Raw genomic sequence first — 17,924 nt, forward strand, 5'->3', positions numbered from 1 at the left:
AAAATATATATAAATGGAATGCCAGTTACATGTGAGAATCTTGAAAAGTAAACACTTACTTCCACAAGAGAAAGAAAGAGCCAATTATCATATTTTTCAATAACAATATATTCAATTATTGAGTAAATTTTTGTACACAATAGAATGTTACATCTTTTTCCAGATTATGAAATGGCATTTAGAATAGCAAAAACTGCTAACAATAGAAACAGAGTTTGCATAACAGCTTGTATCTGATTTCTTGTATCTGAGCAACAGATATCTGTTAGGGAAAAAAACATTTCTGTAATGGTAAGGGGTTCTTTCTTTCAAAGTTAGTGTCTGTTGGTTATTTTATACAGCTCTGAATTCCTTGATTCTAAAAGGATTTTAAGAAAGCACCCCGTCTGTCTCTGTTTAACATATTAAGGGCACAAAAGGTGATATAGTTGTACACGTTGGCACTAATGATATTAAGAGTAGGAGACCGGCGGAATTACTTAACAAGTACAGGTCACTGTTGAAAAAAAGCTGTGAATTATGGTTGAAATTGAAAGTGTCTGCAATTCTGACCAGACACGATAGGAGGGAGTATATGATGAGAGCCCTGTCGATCAATTCGGCCCTGGAAAGATTGTGCAAGGCTCAAGGGGTAGAATTTTTTTCAGCCTGGTCTGTACTTGTTAACAGGAGGGACTGCTTCTACAGGGATGGGATACACTTAAATAGAAAGGGTGCAAGAATGTTTGCTGATGGTATTGAGGCAGTGTTAGGTGGGTTGGAAAACTGCTAGATTGGGGGGGATACAAGGACTAATAGATTAACAGTAGCCACTGGCAGAGGTGAAAGTGATTCTTGCACTGCTTCTATTGGAATGAGCAGCAACCTGGAAAATAAGATGCAGGATATTTCAGAGACTGCTGGGAATCATTGGGGTACAAGTAAACACATGGGTTGTGTTAGGGTAGCTAAGAAAAAGAACGGGTGCATGTATACTTGCATGTACACCAATGCGAGGAGTTTAGTAAATAAATTTGATGAATTTGAGGTCCAAACATCAAAGGCAGATATTGTTGGGATTTCAGAGACGTGGTGTCACACAGATATAAGGAATGAAGAACTGGAATTTGGGGAGTACAATGTCTACAGAAAGGATAGACAGGATAGAAAGGGGACTATGCTATTAGTTAAGAAATACATAAAATCCAAGGAAGTGAAGCCAGTCGACATCGCTGGACAGTGCAGTGTCGAGTCAGTTTGGTGTGACATAAGCATTGGGAGATCAAAATTGAGAGTAGGAGTGTGCTATAGGCCTAATGACTCTGATGAGTATAATAAGAAACTGTACAGGGAAATAGAGCGGGCCAGTAAATCAGAGAGTCTTATAATGGGAGATTTTAATTTCCCAGATATTGACTGGAATTTGGGGGCTGGTCACTCACACACTGGCAAGGCTTTTGTGGATTTATTGGATGATTGTTTTCTACATCAGCATGTTCGGGAGGCAACTAGAGGGAGTAGTGCTCGTGATTTGATTATCAGTAGTGATTCTTCATGCATTAAGAATCTGCAGATAAATGAACCATTAGGTGGCAGTGATCACAGTGTGCTGAAGTGGGATTTACTCAAGGAGGTAACTATCATTAGGGGTAAAGGGAAGGGTTATTGCTTTCGTAAAGGCGACTACGATGGACTGAGACAGTATTTAAATTTTATACAGTGGAAAAACTGATGAAGTTACCAACAGCAAATTTAAAATGGGAAGCATTCAAAGAACTTATCTTGGAAGCTACTAGGCTTTACATACCAACTAAGAAATATTGTCCAAAGTTTAGGCCTAAATGGATGTCAGATGAACTAATGAGACATATGGCAGAGAAGAAAAATGCATGGGATACATACAAATTAACATGTGACACTGAAGCCTATGATAGATACAAGTTGATCTGTAACCAAGTTACAAAGGAGGTTAGGCAGGCGAAGGCAGATTACAAGAAATCTTTGGCAAGGGATGAAAAGAAAAACAGCAAAGAGTTCTTTACTTATGTAAACTCTAGAAGGAAGGGGATGAATCAGATTGGTCCACTTGATATCGATGGGTCAACTGTTGATGATCCTGCTCAGGTAGCTAACAAACTAAATGAATATTTTGCATCAACATTCACACATGAGGAGTTATTCAGCGAGGGGAATGCCAGAGGTGTATTCAACTCTGGCAGTAGGCTAGAGAATCTTGTAATAACTGAGAGTAAAGTGGAGGAGAAATTGTTGAAGATAAACACAAGAAAGGCACCTGGGGTGGATGGGATCTATCCAGTTATATTAAAGGAGGCAGCAATGGAAGTAAGCAAACCCTTAGCCATAATTATGAGAGCTTCCTTGGACTCAGGGGAAGTATCCATGGACTGGAGATGTGCAAATGTGACCCCAATTCACAAAGGAGGATCAAAGGCTGACACAAGTAATTATAGACCTGTGAGTTTAACTTCTGTTCCAGGAAAATTAATGGAAGCACTGGTTAAAGAAGCACTGCAGTATCATCTAGACAAGACTTCAGTTATAGCTCGGACACAGCACGGTTTTGTTAAGCGGAAGTCTTGGCTGACCAATTTGATTAGATACTATGATGCAGTCACAAAAGAACTGGATGCAGGGAATAACTTTGATATTATATACTTGGATCTTAGAAAGGCTTTTGATACTGTTGCACATGGAAGACTGCTGCACAAATTGGAGCAGTGTGGCATTGGAGGCAAATTGCTGCTATGGATAAAGGGGTGGTTGAGGGGGAGAAGACAGAGAGTGGTAATCAATGGACACTGCTCATCGTGGACTAATGTATTAGTGGAGTCCCTCAGGGTTCAGTATTGGAACCATTATTGTTTTCTGTATTTATAAATGATATTGATGATGGTATATCAAGCTTAATGTCCAAGTTTGCAGACGATACAAAGGTTGGAAGGGTTGTTAAGGACACTACTGACGTTATGCTGCTGCAACAGGATCTGGAAAGGTTGAGCAGATGGGCTGAGAGGTGGCAAATGAAGTTTAACATTGACAAATGTAAAGTACTACATATGGAAAACAGCAACCTCAGAGCAACGTATCAACCCTGTGGTACTACACTGACAGTGGTAGAGAATGAAAGGGACCTGGGAATGGTTGTGCAGGCAGATATGAAGTTCTCTGAGCAGTGTAGACGGGCAGCAAGAGTAGCTCATGGTGTGTTGTCAATGATATATAGGAATTTTTCTAGCAGGGATAAGGAGGTGATTATTCCCTTGTATAAGGCAATGGTCAGGCCACACCTAGAGTACTGTATACAGGTCTGGAGGCTTCATTTCAAGAAGGATGTAGAGCTGCTGGAACGAGTACAGAGAAGGGCAACAAGATTAGTGAATGGAACAAAGGGGTGCTCTTACGAAGAAAGGCTTAAGTTTTGCAAATTACAGTGTCTGGAGACTAGGCACCAGCGAGGTGATCTGATAGAGGTGTATAAAGCCTTGAATGGGTTGAGCATGCTCAATGCTGATGGGATTCTTCCTCTTGCTCAGAATAATTACCTGAGAGGGCATAAAATGAAATTGAGGAAAGACAGATGTAGGATAGATGTGCGGAAATTTGCCTTTAGCCAGCGGGTGGTTGGTAGGTGGAACAGACTTCCATCCCTTGTTGTGGAAGTTAATAGCCTAAATAAGTTTAAGGTTCAGCTGGACAGGTATTTCGAACGAACAGAGGGGTGAAGTGGAAGTGGCTATTTTTTATTTATTTATTTTATTTATTTTTTTTTTTGGCTGATGCTGCATAAGCTTGCTTTCTTGCATCAAATGCCTCTACTAATGCTAATGCTAATTGTTTTCCAAATCAGTTGGGTATCAGTATCTTTTGTAATGACTGATGCAAATTGAATCTTAGAGTCCTTTCTTACCTTTCTTCTTACTTGATAGGCTTTGGTTCTAGATCTTTTATAGTTGATGAGGTTATAGGTTCTAGAGTGTTTGTAGAATAATTTTTTTTTCCTTTTTCTTTTTAGCCTTTGTGAATTCTGTAATCCACCAGTTGTTAGTATGTTTTCAGTGTCCTGCATGTGACTGTGGTATTGCAAAGATTGGCTGCTGCTATTATCTGCTGTTTTATGTGTTCATTTATTTTGTCTATGGTTGACCCTGAACAAGGTTTGTATCAAGTGAAGCATGAGGCATATTTTTTTTTCAATCAGGTTTAGTGAATTTCCATTATGCTTTGCTCTCAGTTTTAAGTGTAGTTTTGTGTGGATTCAACAAAATAGAGGGCGACAGTCACTGCTGAAGAGGTCATCCAGCAATGACCCACCAATGCTTGCATATAATACAGTGAAACAGAAGGAAAGGTCAACAGCAGAAGTCGAACCTGCAGGTGAACAGTCTGCCTGTCACCTATTGCTTAAGTAGTATTCGTCGCTTATCCATTGCAGTAAACCCCAAAGTGGACGGCATTCATTAAAGTTGCCTAGTAGAGAGAATGCAGTTGGTATACCTGCAGAACAAGTTCATCTAAGGTTGTTCACTATAGGTGTGATTTGAGTAGGGGACATATTGAGACAAGGGTAAATGTAATGGTGAGTACAATGCACAATTCTAGATTTTACTAAAATGGCAACACCTCAGGCTGTGTTTGTTGTATCTCCATCTCATCCATAATGGGTGAAATTGTTAATGAGAGAGACACTTTAGCAGTTAAATTGGTTTCTTATAAAAATATGCCTATTGACTCATAATTAGTGATCGGTTCATTGAACTGATTCCCCAGACCACTATTTTAGTCCTCCCCAAAAAAATTCTGGGACCACCTATGGTTACAAAATAAATTTTTCAACTTAATATCATTAATTTTCATAATGTAAAACTAATACATACAGTATATATCCAGATCATGCTGTTATTGTTGACTGCAGAAAAGAAACTTGCAAACAGCAAACATGTTCTGATACAGTTCATTACAGATTTAGAAGTTTTTTTTTGTATGCTGACTTTGGGGGAAAAAAAAAAAAAAGAAGCTTTTAGAGGAGCTCTGTTTTAAGTGCAATGTTTGCATTTTAAGACTTAACCAGTACTTTAAATTCATCAAATTTGTTCATATACCCCTAGCACTGTTGTACAAGTAATTATATGAGTGCTTATTGTAACTTTGTAAACTCTAGCACAGCCTATGTATTTGCTTGTCCCATGAGGGACCTCCCACCTGGCCTTGCATCCAAAGTTGTGCTATCATGATGTATTGTATTCCATCTGGTCCCACTGCATTGAGTTTGGTGGTGGCTAAAGCATGGGTGCAATTCTGTCATTATGAAGGGGAGATTGTGTGTGGCACTAGATGATGATTTGAAGTTGATAAAATATTTCTCAGCCTGTGCTTGCATATCTGAAAATGAGATGAGTAAGATGTCGTGGCTGAGATTTTGATGAACGATTTGCCCAATGCATTTGCAATCTCCACTGGTGTTGTAACATCACAACCATTTACAGTTAGTATGGGAAGGTTGATGTGTGGATATTTAGAGTACATACTTTGTATTTTGGTCCATATTGTTTGCATTTTTGTAGTTCTTGTAATTGTGGAGGCGAAACGTCTCCATGTTTCCCTCTTACTAGTGTGCCTAATACATCTTGCTTTTGTCCGAGCCTGTTTAAAGGGATGAGATCTGCAGTTGTTGGAAACTTAGTGATGATCCATGCTTTGTTCGTTTCTTTTTTAGGTGTGCTGCATTCATTATTCCACGAAAAATTTTGAGTGTGCTGATATTTTGTTGGATTGCTTTGGAATCGCTTGGTCTGCTGCCTGTAGTATTTGGTTAGATGTCGCTAAGTTTATGGATGCTTGCTGGCCCTGCTTTTCTTACAGTATTGCTAGTTGTTTGCATAGTTGTTTGCTAGTTGTTTTCATTTCGCTTTAAAAAAGTTCCATTTGACAGTTCTGTTAGAAAAGTGGGGGATGTTTGTATCAATCCAACATATCACTGGGTAATTACTACACAGTGGATTGCATGAATAGTCCATCCAAGCAACTGAAGTTTAACACTGACAAATGTAAAGTACTGCCTATAGGTAGCAGTAACCCCAGAGTAATATATCAACTGTGTGGTAGTACATTCAGGTGGTAAAAGAATGAAAAAGACCAGGAGGTAATTGTGGAGTCAGAGATGAAGTTTTCTCAGCAGTGCAGACATTCTGCAAGGATAGCTCATGGGGTCTTGTCAATGATATACAGGAATTTTTCTAGCAGGGATAAGGAGGTGATTGCCAGTCCATTGCCTTGTATAAGGCAATGGCCTGGCCACAGCTTGAGTACTGTATACAGGTTTGGAGGCCTTATTTTAGGAAGGATGTAGAGCTGCTAGAATGAGTACAGAAAAGGGCAACAAGACTGGTGAGGGGGGGGGAACAAAGGGTTTCTCTTACAAAGAAAGGCTTAAGTTCTGCAAATTGCGGTGTTGGAGACTAGGCACTTGTGAGATGATCTGATTGAGTTGTATAAGGCTTTGCATGGTTTGAGCAAGCTCAATGCTGATGGGATTTTTCCTCTTGCTGAGATCAGTTGCCTGAGGGGGCATAAATTCAAATTGAGAAAAAACAGCTGTAGAATAGATTTGCAGAAATTTGTATTTTGCAAACATGCACGTACAAACATGATGCAATGGCACAAACCTTTTCATTAGTTTTTATATCTTAAATTCTTTACTAAATTTTGCTATTCTATAGCTGCCTATAGTTATAGAGTTTCTATGTATAAATTTAAATGTAAGCTTGACAGAGTAGTTATTCTCTTTATAGTGTTAAACATTTATTTATTTATTTTTATGCACATGGTGAAATGTCTTTTTATTGATAAACAGTTTTACTTCATCAATATTTTATGATTTTTTTTATTGTAATAAGTTATTTATGATGACTGATAATAAATTAACTGATAAGAAATCATTTAAAAAAAATCAGTTTAACAAAACAGAATTTATGATATGAAAAGAAGTACTTCACTTACTGATAATCCATATTCTGTTCTATCTCTTTTTTTCCCTAAATAAGTTGGTGTATATACCATCTGCACATCCAATCCAACTGTAAATAAAAATAACAAATTTAATCAATTAATTTTTTTGTAATAAGAATGAAGCATCTGTAAATAATAAATATAGGTTACAAGAAATAGCACAAGTGATTCTCCCCCCATCCATGAATTGGACAGGAAAGCTGGCTATCAGGAATTGTGGGCTTGCCATCTGTGGATGTGAGATAATGTGGTTTTATATATATTTTCCCCCCATATGTACATTCACCTTAAACAAAATAACACATTAATTATTTACTCATGCCTCCCATAGATCATGGTAGATGGGTCTATTGGATAATTCAGAAAGAGAGGATTTGTTTATGCGCTGCTTCATTGGCTTCCAAATTTTTGTCACTGGGTCACACTTGGAGTTAAAGATGCTATTTTTGAGGGACTTACAAAGAGTAATGGTCACTGAACTCAATGGAGTTGCTTCTAATCTTGTGGCACACTTGAAGAAGATTGGGGTAAAGCAAGTTGGTAGGGCACAGTTTGGTAACCACTGTAGCCCACTACTTTGATGATGCATACTAGTCAGGTTTTTTTTTTTGTGTGTGTGTTTCTTACTAACATTTACATTTTTCATAGACATATTTTGAAAATGTTTTCCAAACACTTTGCAGATTACCATATGCCACTGTATCAAATGAAGATGCAATACAGGAGGATATTTGACACTTTGTGCATATGCATATCTTGTTCCATTGTCTTGTTCTAATTTTTTTTTATTATTGTATTGTCAACCTTATCACACTTTTATGCTGTGAAAATGGGAAAATGAGGTTTACTGTGTGTTTTTTAATATATTTTTGGTATATTTATTTTTTATTTCCTATAGTACTGTAGTTGTGAAACTATGGTACTTTACAGTACCATATACAGTATACAGTAAATCAATATATGTGCAATATACAGTAAATCCTTGCAAATCTGGTTACAGTTAATCCAGATGTCGGATAATCCGGATCGAAATATGAAAAATTCTGTTCACAGTTGAGCACTTTGAAAGATGCACAGGATTTAAGAAGGCAGATGAGTCACTCTGACCGCGTGCTGATTGACTACGCAGAGAGAGAGAGAGAGAGAGAGAGAGAGAGAGAGAGAGAGAGAGAGAGAGAGAGAGAGAGAGAGATGGAACATATATTACATTGTCTTGCGTGTTGTTCAATATTGTTGTTGGCTCTGAATCGGACATATGTTATTGCATATATCGCTTCATTTGGGTACTTCTTTATACGTATATACATAAGTTAACATATTTTATGTTAACTTATGTACTTATATACTATGTACTTTATATTCCACTTATAAAAAGTGAATATAAAGAAAACATGTTACTTTAACTATCATTAACAAACTTAAAGTGACAAAAAAACTTGAAAATGATGTTCCTGGAAAAAAAAAATTGCTGAAGAATTTAGTATTGGTAAACAGACTGTGTCAGATATTAAAAAACAAAAAGAATCTATAAGGCATTTGCTTTAAATTCAATGTGAGTAGTGATAAAAGCAGTCTATTAGATAGACAGATATTAAAAAGCCAAAAGAAGTGTTGCTGGAAGAAGCAGTATTTAAGTGGTATTCACAGCAACGATCAAGTGGCTTTGGTGTGCAACGCCAATGCCACCTGATAAATGTGACAAAAGACAATATATTTATCCATCTATCAATGAATAAATGTAGTCTTTTTATAGTTTTTAAATAAAGGCCCTGCAGTGATATATTTCTTATTTATTTTCATCAGCACTACCTATATCATTAAATTTTCCATTTATTTGTGTTCTACATTTTTTTTTTTTTGCCTTTTTGGCTATCTTTTGCTTCACTAATCTGGATTATCACTTAATTCAGATGACCTCTCCCCAAATTGATCAGGATTAACAAAGTTTACTGTATAGGGAAATTTAGAAGTAGCTTCACACGTTGCAAGCCTAACTTTGTATATTTTGAACTTGGTAAATTATCTTCATACCGTTACTTCACCCACTCCCCCATGGAGTTTTGTTAAGAATAAAGTTTATCAGCCACCACTACCAGTGTAGAAGTTTCTACACTGAATTTATGTTACTTATTTTAGAATAAATTTTCAAAAAAAGGAAAAGATTTGGGAGTTTAAAGGATTATAAAAAAATTAAATGGAGACAAATGGAGTGGAGTGTACAAGTAAATCAGAATATATTATGGGGGACTTTAACTGTCCAGATATTGACTGGACTCTGTGGGTTGGTTACTCACACATTAGCAAGGCTTTTGAGAATTATTGGTTGATTGTTTTCTACAAGAACATGTTAAGAGGCAAAAGGTGAAAGCAATGCTCTTGATCTGATATCAGCAGTGACCCACCTTGCATTAAGAATCTGTATATAAAAGACAAACTAGGTGGCAGTGATCACAATGTATTGATGTGGGATTTTGATTTTGTAAAGGTGACTATAGCAGGCTCAGACAGTTTTTAAATTCTATGCAGTGGAAATAACTGATGTTACCAGCAGAATTTGTTCATGGGAAGCATTCATGGATGTTATCGTAGAAAATACTAAGCTTTTTATATCAACTAAGCGATACGTTGTTATTTGGTTTATAGGAGCATTAGCAACTAAGGCCATATTGCTCCGGGGATATGTGGTGGTCATTCCTTGACCTTTCCGCATCCTCCGTATTTGGTGGTGACGGGCTCGAACCCCGGTCTAATCAAGAATCATGTGCTACGCACTGCTGCTCCTTCCCACCTGGCTACGGAGGCACCCCACTAAGCGATATAATTCAAGGCATAGACCTAAATGGACATCAGATGAACTGATGAGACTCATGGCAGCAAGAAAAATGCATGAGATGCATAAAAATTATCATGTTATACAGATGCCCAGAGTATAAATTAGTCCGCAATCAAGACACAAAGGAGCTTAGGCAAGCTATAGCAGATTATAAGATTTATCATGCAAAAAAAAAAAAAAAAACAGGAAAGAATTCTTCATTTATATAAACAGTAGAAGGAAGGGATGAATCATATTGTTCCACTAATTACGAATGGATTGACTGTTGTTGATCTAGCTTAGGTTGCTCACAAACTGAAAAGGTATTGCATTTACATTCACACGTGAGGAATAATTTAGGGATGGGGATGTTAGAATTGGGTCAAATTCTGGAGGGGAGCTGAATAATATTGCAATAACTGAGAGGAAATTGAAGGAGAAAATGTTGAAGCTAAATGTAAAAAAGGCACCTGGGGTGGATGGGATCTATCCAGTTATATTAAAGGAGGCAGCAAAGGAAGTAAGCAAACCCTTAGCCATAATTATGAGAGCTTCCTTGGACTCAGGGGAGGTCTCCATGGACTGGAGGTGTGCAAGTGTATTCCCAATTCACAAAGGGGGGACCGAAGGGTGACACGAGTAATTACAGACCAGTTAGTTTAACTTCTGTTCCGGGTAGAATAATGGAGTCACTGGTTAAAGATGCATTGCAGGATCATTTAGACAAGACTGCAGAAATATAAATTTAGCAATGAAACTTGACAGTTTTTTACTAAAGTAAAATGTGTAAAGAGATCTAATGAATGAGATATACTGTGATGCGTGCGAAAGGCGCATTTTGATTCCCCATGAGCTGAATGCTAGAACTGGTTGTTCTATGAACCATGAGTCTGAAGTGTGATTCAGTTACTGTATAGTTGATGTGGCACTATCATATAATTTTCTGGAGAGAATGAGCATTCTGGTACTATTTTTTTTTTACGACGAGCATTCCAGTAATATTTTTTTTAGCAATACACCTCTGGGCTAAGGGTTTGCTTACTCCTTTTGCCACCTCCTTTAATATAACTGGATAGATCCCATCCACCCCAGGTGCCTTTTTTATGTTTATCTTCAACAATTTCTCCTCCACTTTGCTTTCAGTTATTAAAAAATCATTTAACTCACTACCATAGTTTAATACACCTCTGGTATTCCCCTCTCTGAATAACTCCTCATGTGTATAGGTAGATGCAAAATACTCATTCAGTTTGTTAGCTACCTGAGCAAGATCATCAATAGTTGAACTATCAATGTTAAGCGGACCAATCTGATTCATCCCCTTCCTTCTAGAGTTTACATAAGTAAAGAACTCTTTGCTGTTTCTTGTTGCATCCTTTTCCAAAGATTTCTCATAATCTGTCTTTGCTTGCCTGTTGATTACTTTATTAAAAACCAGCTTATATCTTCATAAGCTTCTGCATCAGCTGTTAATTTATATGTATCACATGCATTTTTCTTCTCTGCCACATGTCTCATTAGTTCATCTGACATCCATTTAGGCCTAAACCTTATTTCTTGGTTGGTATGAAAATCTTAGTAGGATCCAAGATTAATTCTTTGAATGCTTCCCATTTAGAATTTGTTGTTGGTAACATCATCAGTCGGTCTCACTGTACAGACTTTAAAAACTGTCTCAGACCTCTGTTGCCATCTTTATGAAAGCAAAAATCCTTCCCTTTACCCCTGATGGTAGTTTTCTCTATTTGTAAATCCCACATCAGCTCACTAATCCCTGCCACCTAGTGGTTCCTTTATTTGCAGATTCTTAATACATAAAGAATCATTACTGATAATCAAATCAAGAGTAATACTCCCTCTGGTTGCCTCCCGAACATGCAACATGATACTGTAGAAAACAATCATCCAATAAAGTTAAAAAAGGCTTGCTAGTGTGCGAATGACCAACTGACAAGTTCCGGTTAATATCTGGGAAATTCAAATCCCCCATTATAAGACAATTTGATTTACTGGCCCACTTTATTTCTCTGTAAAGTTATTCATTATACTCATCAGAGTTGTTAGGCTTATAGCACACTCCTATTCTCAATTTTTCTTTCCCAGTGCTTATGTCACACCAAACTGACTCAACACTACACTGTACACCCATGTCAACTGGATACACTTCTTTAGCTTTTATGTGTTTCTTAACTAATAGCATAACCCTCCTCCCTTCCTATTTTACAAATTTTACTCCCCAAATTCTAATTCTGCATTCCTTATATCTGTGTGACACCACGTCGCTGATATATCAACAATATCTGCCTTTGGTGTTTTGACTAGCACCTCAAATTCATAAAATTTATTTACTACACTCCTAGCATTGGTGTACATGCAAGTATACATGCATATGTTCTTATTCTTAGGAGACTAGCTCAGTGCAGGCAAAGTTTTTACGGCTTCAGCTAATAGAGAAGTTTTTCTTAATTTTTTACCATTTTACTAACTTAATTGGCATATTAATTTATTTTCTAGAAGAAGCTTTATATTCCTAGTTACGATACTTATTATATTTTGAATTCAGATAGAAATTGTGAGGGATATTATTTAGTATCGGTAAAACTTGTACCATTTGAAACTTGCTGCCATTGTATAGTATCTATAGGGTAAGGTATAAAGTAAAAGTAGATAGTGTAATACGTAGCACTGTAGTAGGAATCTGTTAGCTTAGTACATTATTGGAAATTAATCAATTAAATTTATATAACTTTTTAATTTTTATTGTTAATTAAATTGTATTTAAATGGAAATCATGCCCCAGACTAGAGCAGCAAAGCAACATATGCAAAGTAGTGAAAATGCTGTGGTTCGCGGGAGAACCGAAGGAGAAAATTCTCCAATGAATCACAGTCTCAAAAAATGGGCAAAATGCGACATGTTTGTGGATTTCTCTCGAACAGGACATGTTTGTGGATGTCTCTCGAACAGGACATGATCTAGCCACGGAGGATATCTTCGTGTGTGTGTGTGTGTGTGTGCTAGGTGCAGAGGATGTAAAGAACTTAGGTGCAAACTCAGTGTTCTGATGTGTCCATGAGAGCTTGAAGAGTCAGCTCTTCAAGCTTTCAGCTGCCCAACTCAACTCACTCTTATGCATCAGGCAACAAAGTAGAAACCTCAGGGCAAAATGCACCTGTCCCACAGGAGCTAGTTATTGTTGGTGACTCAATTATCAGGGAAACGGGAAATATACTGTGCAAAAAGGATAGGTGGAATAGGATCAGGGAATGTCAGCCAGTGGCAAAACTAGTGACGTTGTAGAGCAGATATCATCTTTTAAGAGCACAAAAGGTGATATCGTTGTACATTTTGGCACTAATGACATTAAGTGCAGGACATCTGTGGATTTACTTAGCAAGTACAGGTCAATGTTGAAAAAAAGTCGCCAGTTAGGGTTAAATTTGAAATTGTCTGCAATCCTGCCCAGATACGATAGGAAGGAATATATGATGAGAGCCTTGCCATTCAATTCGGCCTTGGAGAGATTGTGCAGGACTCATGGGGTAGAATTTTCTTCGGCGTGGTCTGTGCTTGCTAACAGAATAGACTGCGTCTACAAGGATGGGATACACTTAAACAGAACAAGTGCAAGAATATTTGCTGATGCTATCGATTCAATGTTAGGTGGGTCAGAAAACTGCTAGCTTGCAGGGATTCACAGACTAATAGATTAACATTAGTTGCAGGCAGTGGTGGAAATTATTCTCGCACTGCTTCTACTGGATTCAGCAGCAGCCACCAGAAAGCAAGTTTCTGGGGTTTTAGGAACTGCTGGAAGTCATGAAACAAGTAAATACATGGGCTGTGTTAGAGTAACTAAGAGTAAGAGAACAGGTGCATGTACACCAATGTATAGATAATACAGTAAATGAATTTGAAGTGCTGGTTAAGATATCCAAGGCGAATATTGTTGGGTTATCAGAGACGTGGTGTCCCTCAGATATAAGGGATGCAGAAATGGAATTTGGGAAGTAGAATGTGTAAGAGAGGAGGGGTTATGCTGTTAATTAAGAAACACATAAAATCTAAAGAAGTGCATCTAGTTGATATAGATGAACAGTGCAACGTTGAGTCAGTTTGGTGTGACCTAAGCACTGGGAAAGCAAAAATTAGAGTAGGAGTTTGTTCTAGGCCTAATGACTGATGAGTACAATTGTTATTTGTTATTTTTTGGTTTTTAGGAGCATTAGCAACTAAGGCCATATTGCTCCTGGATATGCGGTGGTCATTCCCTGACCTTTCCGCATCCTCCATATTTGGTGGTGACAGGCTCGAACCCCGGTCTAATCAAGAAGCGTGTGCTACGCACTGCTGCTCCTTCCCACCTGGCTACGGAGGTGCCCGATGAGTACAATGAACAATTATACAGAGAAATAGAGTGGGCCAGTAAATCAGAGTGTCTTATAATGGGGGTTTTAACTCTTAGATATTGACTGGAACATGTGGATTGGTCACTCGCAGACTATCGAGGCTTTTGTGGATTTATTGGATGATTGTTTTCTACAGCAGCATGTTAGAGAGTCAAGAAGAGGAAGTAAAATTCTTGATTATTAGCAGTAATTATTCATGCATTAAGTATTTGCAGATAAAGAAACCATTAGGAGGCAGTGATGACAGTGTACTGATGTGAGATTTACTTAAAGATGTAACTACCATCAGGGGTAAAGGGAATGGTTTTTGCATTCATAAAGGCGACTAGGTTGGTCTCAACTGATGATATTACCAACAGAAAATTCGAAATGGGAACATTCAAGGAAGTAATTTAAGAAGCTACTAGGCTTTATTTCCAACTAAGAAATTCTGCTCTGGGTTTAGGCCCAAATGGATGTCAGATGAACTAATGAGACTAGTGGCAGAGAAGAAAAATGCACATAAATTGTCAGGCGACACAGAAGTCCATGGTAGATACAAGCCAGTCTGTAATCAAGTCAGAAAGGAGACTAGGCAAGCGAAGGCAGATTATGAAAAATCTTTGGCAAAGGATGCAAAGACTCCTTTACTTATATAAACTCTAAAAGGAAGGGGATGAATCAGATTGGTCCATTTGATATCAATGGTTTGACTGTACATTATCATTCTCAGATAGCTGCCAAACTAAGTGAGTATTTTGCATCTTCAAGTTATTCAAGGAGGAGAGGGCCAGATATTTATCAAACTCTAACAGGGAGTTAAATGATGTTGTAATAACTGAGACCAAGTGGAGGAGAAAATGAAGTTAAACTTATGAAAGGCACCTGGGGCACATGGGATCTATCCAGTTATATTAAAGGTTGTGGCAAAGGAAGTAAGCAAATCCTTAGCTATAATTATGAGAGCATCATTGGACTCAAGGGAAGTCCCCATGGACTGGAGATGTGCAACTGTATCTCCAATTCACAAAGGGGAATCAAAGAGTAACACAAGTAATTACAGACCAGTTAGTTTAACATCTGTTCCAAGGAAAATAACGGAGTCATTGGTTAAAAAAGCATTGCAGGATCATCTAGTGAAGACAGCAGTAATAATTCAAACACAGCATGGGTTTGTGAAGATGAAGTCTTGTCTGACCAATTTGATTGGATGCAAAGAAAAAACATCAAAAAGAGTTCTTTATATTTATGTAAACTCTAGAAGGAAGGGGATGAATCAGATTGGTCCACTTGATATTGATGGTTCAACTATTGATGATCCTGCTCAGGTAGCTAACAAACTAAATGAATATTTTACATCTACATTCACACATGAGGAGTTATTCAGGGAGGAGAATAACAGAGGTGTATTCAACTCTGGCAGTAAGCTAGATAATCTTGTAATAACTGAGAGTAAAGTGGAGAAGAAATTGTTGAAGATAAACATAAGAAAGGCACCTGAGGTGGATGGAATCTATCCAGTCATATTAAAGGATGCGCAAAAGAAAGTAAGCAAACCCTTAGCCATAATTATGAGAGCTTCCCTGGACTCAGGGGAGGTACCCATGGACTGGAGATGTGCAAATGTGACCCCAATCCACAAAGGAGAATCAAAGGGAGACACAGGTAATTACAGATCTATTACTTTAACTTCTGTTCCAGGGAAATTAATGGACGCACTTGTTAAAGAAGCACTGCAGGATCATCTAGACAAGACTTGAGTTATAGCTTGGACACAGCATGGGTTTGTTAAGGAAGTCTTGTCTGACAAATTTGATTGGATAGTATGATGTATTCACAAAGGACCTGGAAGCAAAGAATAACTTTGATATCATATATTTGGATCTTAGAAAGCCTTTGATAATGTTGCACATGGAAAACTGCTGCACAAATTGGAGCAGTGTGGCATTTGAGGCAAATTGCTGCTATGGATAAAGGGATGGCTGAGTGGGAGAGAACAGAGAGTGGTAATCAATGGGCACTGCTCTTCATGGACTAATGTTATTAGTGGAGTCCCTCAGGGTTCAGTGTTGAGTCCATTGTTGTTTTCTGTATTTATAAATGATATTGATGATGGTATATCCAAGTTTGCAGACGATACAAATGTTGGCAAGGTTGTTAATGACAGTATACTGCTGCAACAGGATCTAGAAAAGTTGAGCAGATGGGCTGAGAGGTAGCAAATGAAGTTTAACATTGACAAATGTAAAGTACTACATATGGGAAGCAGTAATCCCAGAGTAATCCATCAACTCTGTGGTACCACACTGACAGTGGTAGAGAATGAAAAGGACTTGGGGGTAATTGTGCAGGCAGATATGAAATTTTCTGAACAGTGCAGACGGTCTGCAAGAGTAGCTCATGGTGTCTTGTCAATGATATACAGGAATTTTTCTAGCAGCGATGAGGAGGTGATTATTCCCTTGTATAAGGCAATGGTCAGACCACACCTTGAGTACTGTATACAGGTCTGGAGGCCTCATTTTAAGAAGGATGTAGAGCTTTGGAATGAGTACAGAGAAGGGCAACAAGATTAATGTTTGGAAAAAAGGGTTGCTCTTAAGAAGAAAGGCTTAAGTTTTGAAAATTATAGTGTCTGGAGACCAGGCACCTGCAAGGTGATCTGACTGAGTTGTATAAAGACTTGAATGGTTTGAGCATGCTCAATGCTGATGGGATTCTTCCTCTTGCTCAGAATAATCGCCTGAGAGGGGATAAATTCAAATTGAGGAAAGACGGTTGTAGGATAGATGTCGCAGAAGTTTGCCTTTAGCCAGCGGGTGTGTTGATTGCTGGAACAAACTTCCATCTGTCGTAGAAGTTGATAGCTTAAACAGATCCAAGGCAGAACTTGATAAACATTTGGAGTGAGGGGATGGGTGAAATAAGGTTTTTTTTTTTTTTTTTTGGCTGATGCTATATAAGCTTGCTTTGTTGCATCATGTGCCCTTGCTAATGCTAATGATTGGGTCACAAAGAAATTGGATTCAAAAAATAATTTTGATATCATATACTTGGATTTCAGAAAGCTTTTGATACTGTTGCACATGGAAGACTACTGTACAAATTCCAGCAGTATGGCATTAAGGCAAGTTGCTACAATGGATAAAAGGATGGTTGAGTGGGAGAAGATAGAGAGTGGTAATCAATGGATACTGCTCTACATGGACTAATGTTATTAGTGGTGTTCCTCAGGGTTCGGCATTGGGCCAATTGTTGTTTTGTACATTTATCAGTTATATTATTATTATTAGCCATATGGTGCAAGGCAGCCTCAGGCTTATGCTGCACCAGCCAAAAAAAAATTCCAGAGTTATCCTGAGAGAGAGAGAGCAGAGTCAGAAGTAGAAAGGAATCACCACGAAACAGAAGAATGATGATATCCAGCTCAGGGCACCGGGTGTGCCAAGCCCATACTCACAAGATGTGAGCACTTAGAGTTGTTGATGAAGGTATATCAGACTTAATATCCAAGTTTTCAGATGATACAAAGGTTGGCAGGGTTGTTAATAACAGTACTGACAGTATGCTGCTGCAACAGGATCTGGAAAAGATGGGTAGATGGGCTGAGAAGTGGCAACTGAAGTTTAACATTGACAAATGCAGAGTACTGCATATGGGTAGTAGTAACCCCAGAGAAATGTACTAACTGGGTGGTGTTACATTCAGGGTAGTGGAGA

At 38.0% G+C, this 17,924-nt stretch overlaps 1 protein-coding gene across 1 annotated transcript in view; it reads right to left on the bottom strand.

The window, feature by feature from the left end:
- Positions 1-17,924, bottom strand: part of LOC150085946 (uncharacterized) — a 147,464-nt gene that overhangs the window by 72,981 nt on the left and 56,559 nt on the right. The window contains exon 3 of the mRNA XM_090374748.1: positions 6,997-7,073. Within this exon, the coding sequence (XP_090230874.1) occupies positions 6,997-7,073 (77 nt within the window). The remainder of the gene's footprint in view (positions 1-6,996; positions 7,074-17,924) is intronic.

Source organism: Mastigoproctus giganteus, chromosome 5 (assembly GCF_048544385.1).
Source record: "Mastigoproctus giganteus isolate SK-2022 chromosome 5, ASM4854438v1, whole genome shotgun sequence".
NCBI classification, from domain to species: Eukaryota; Metazoa; Arthropoda; class Arachnida; order Uropygi; family Thelyphonidae; genus Mastigoproctus; species Mastigoproctus giganteus.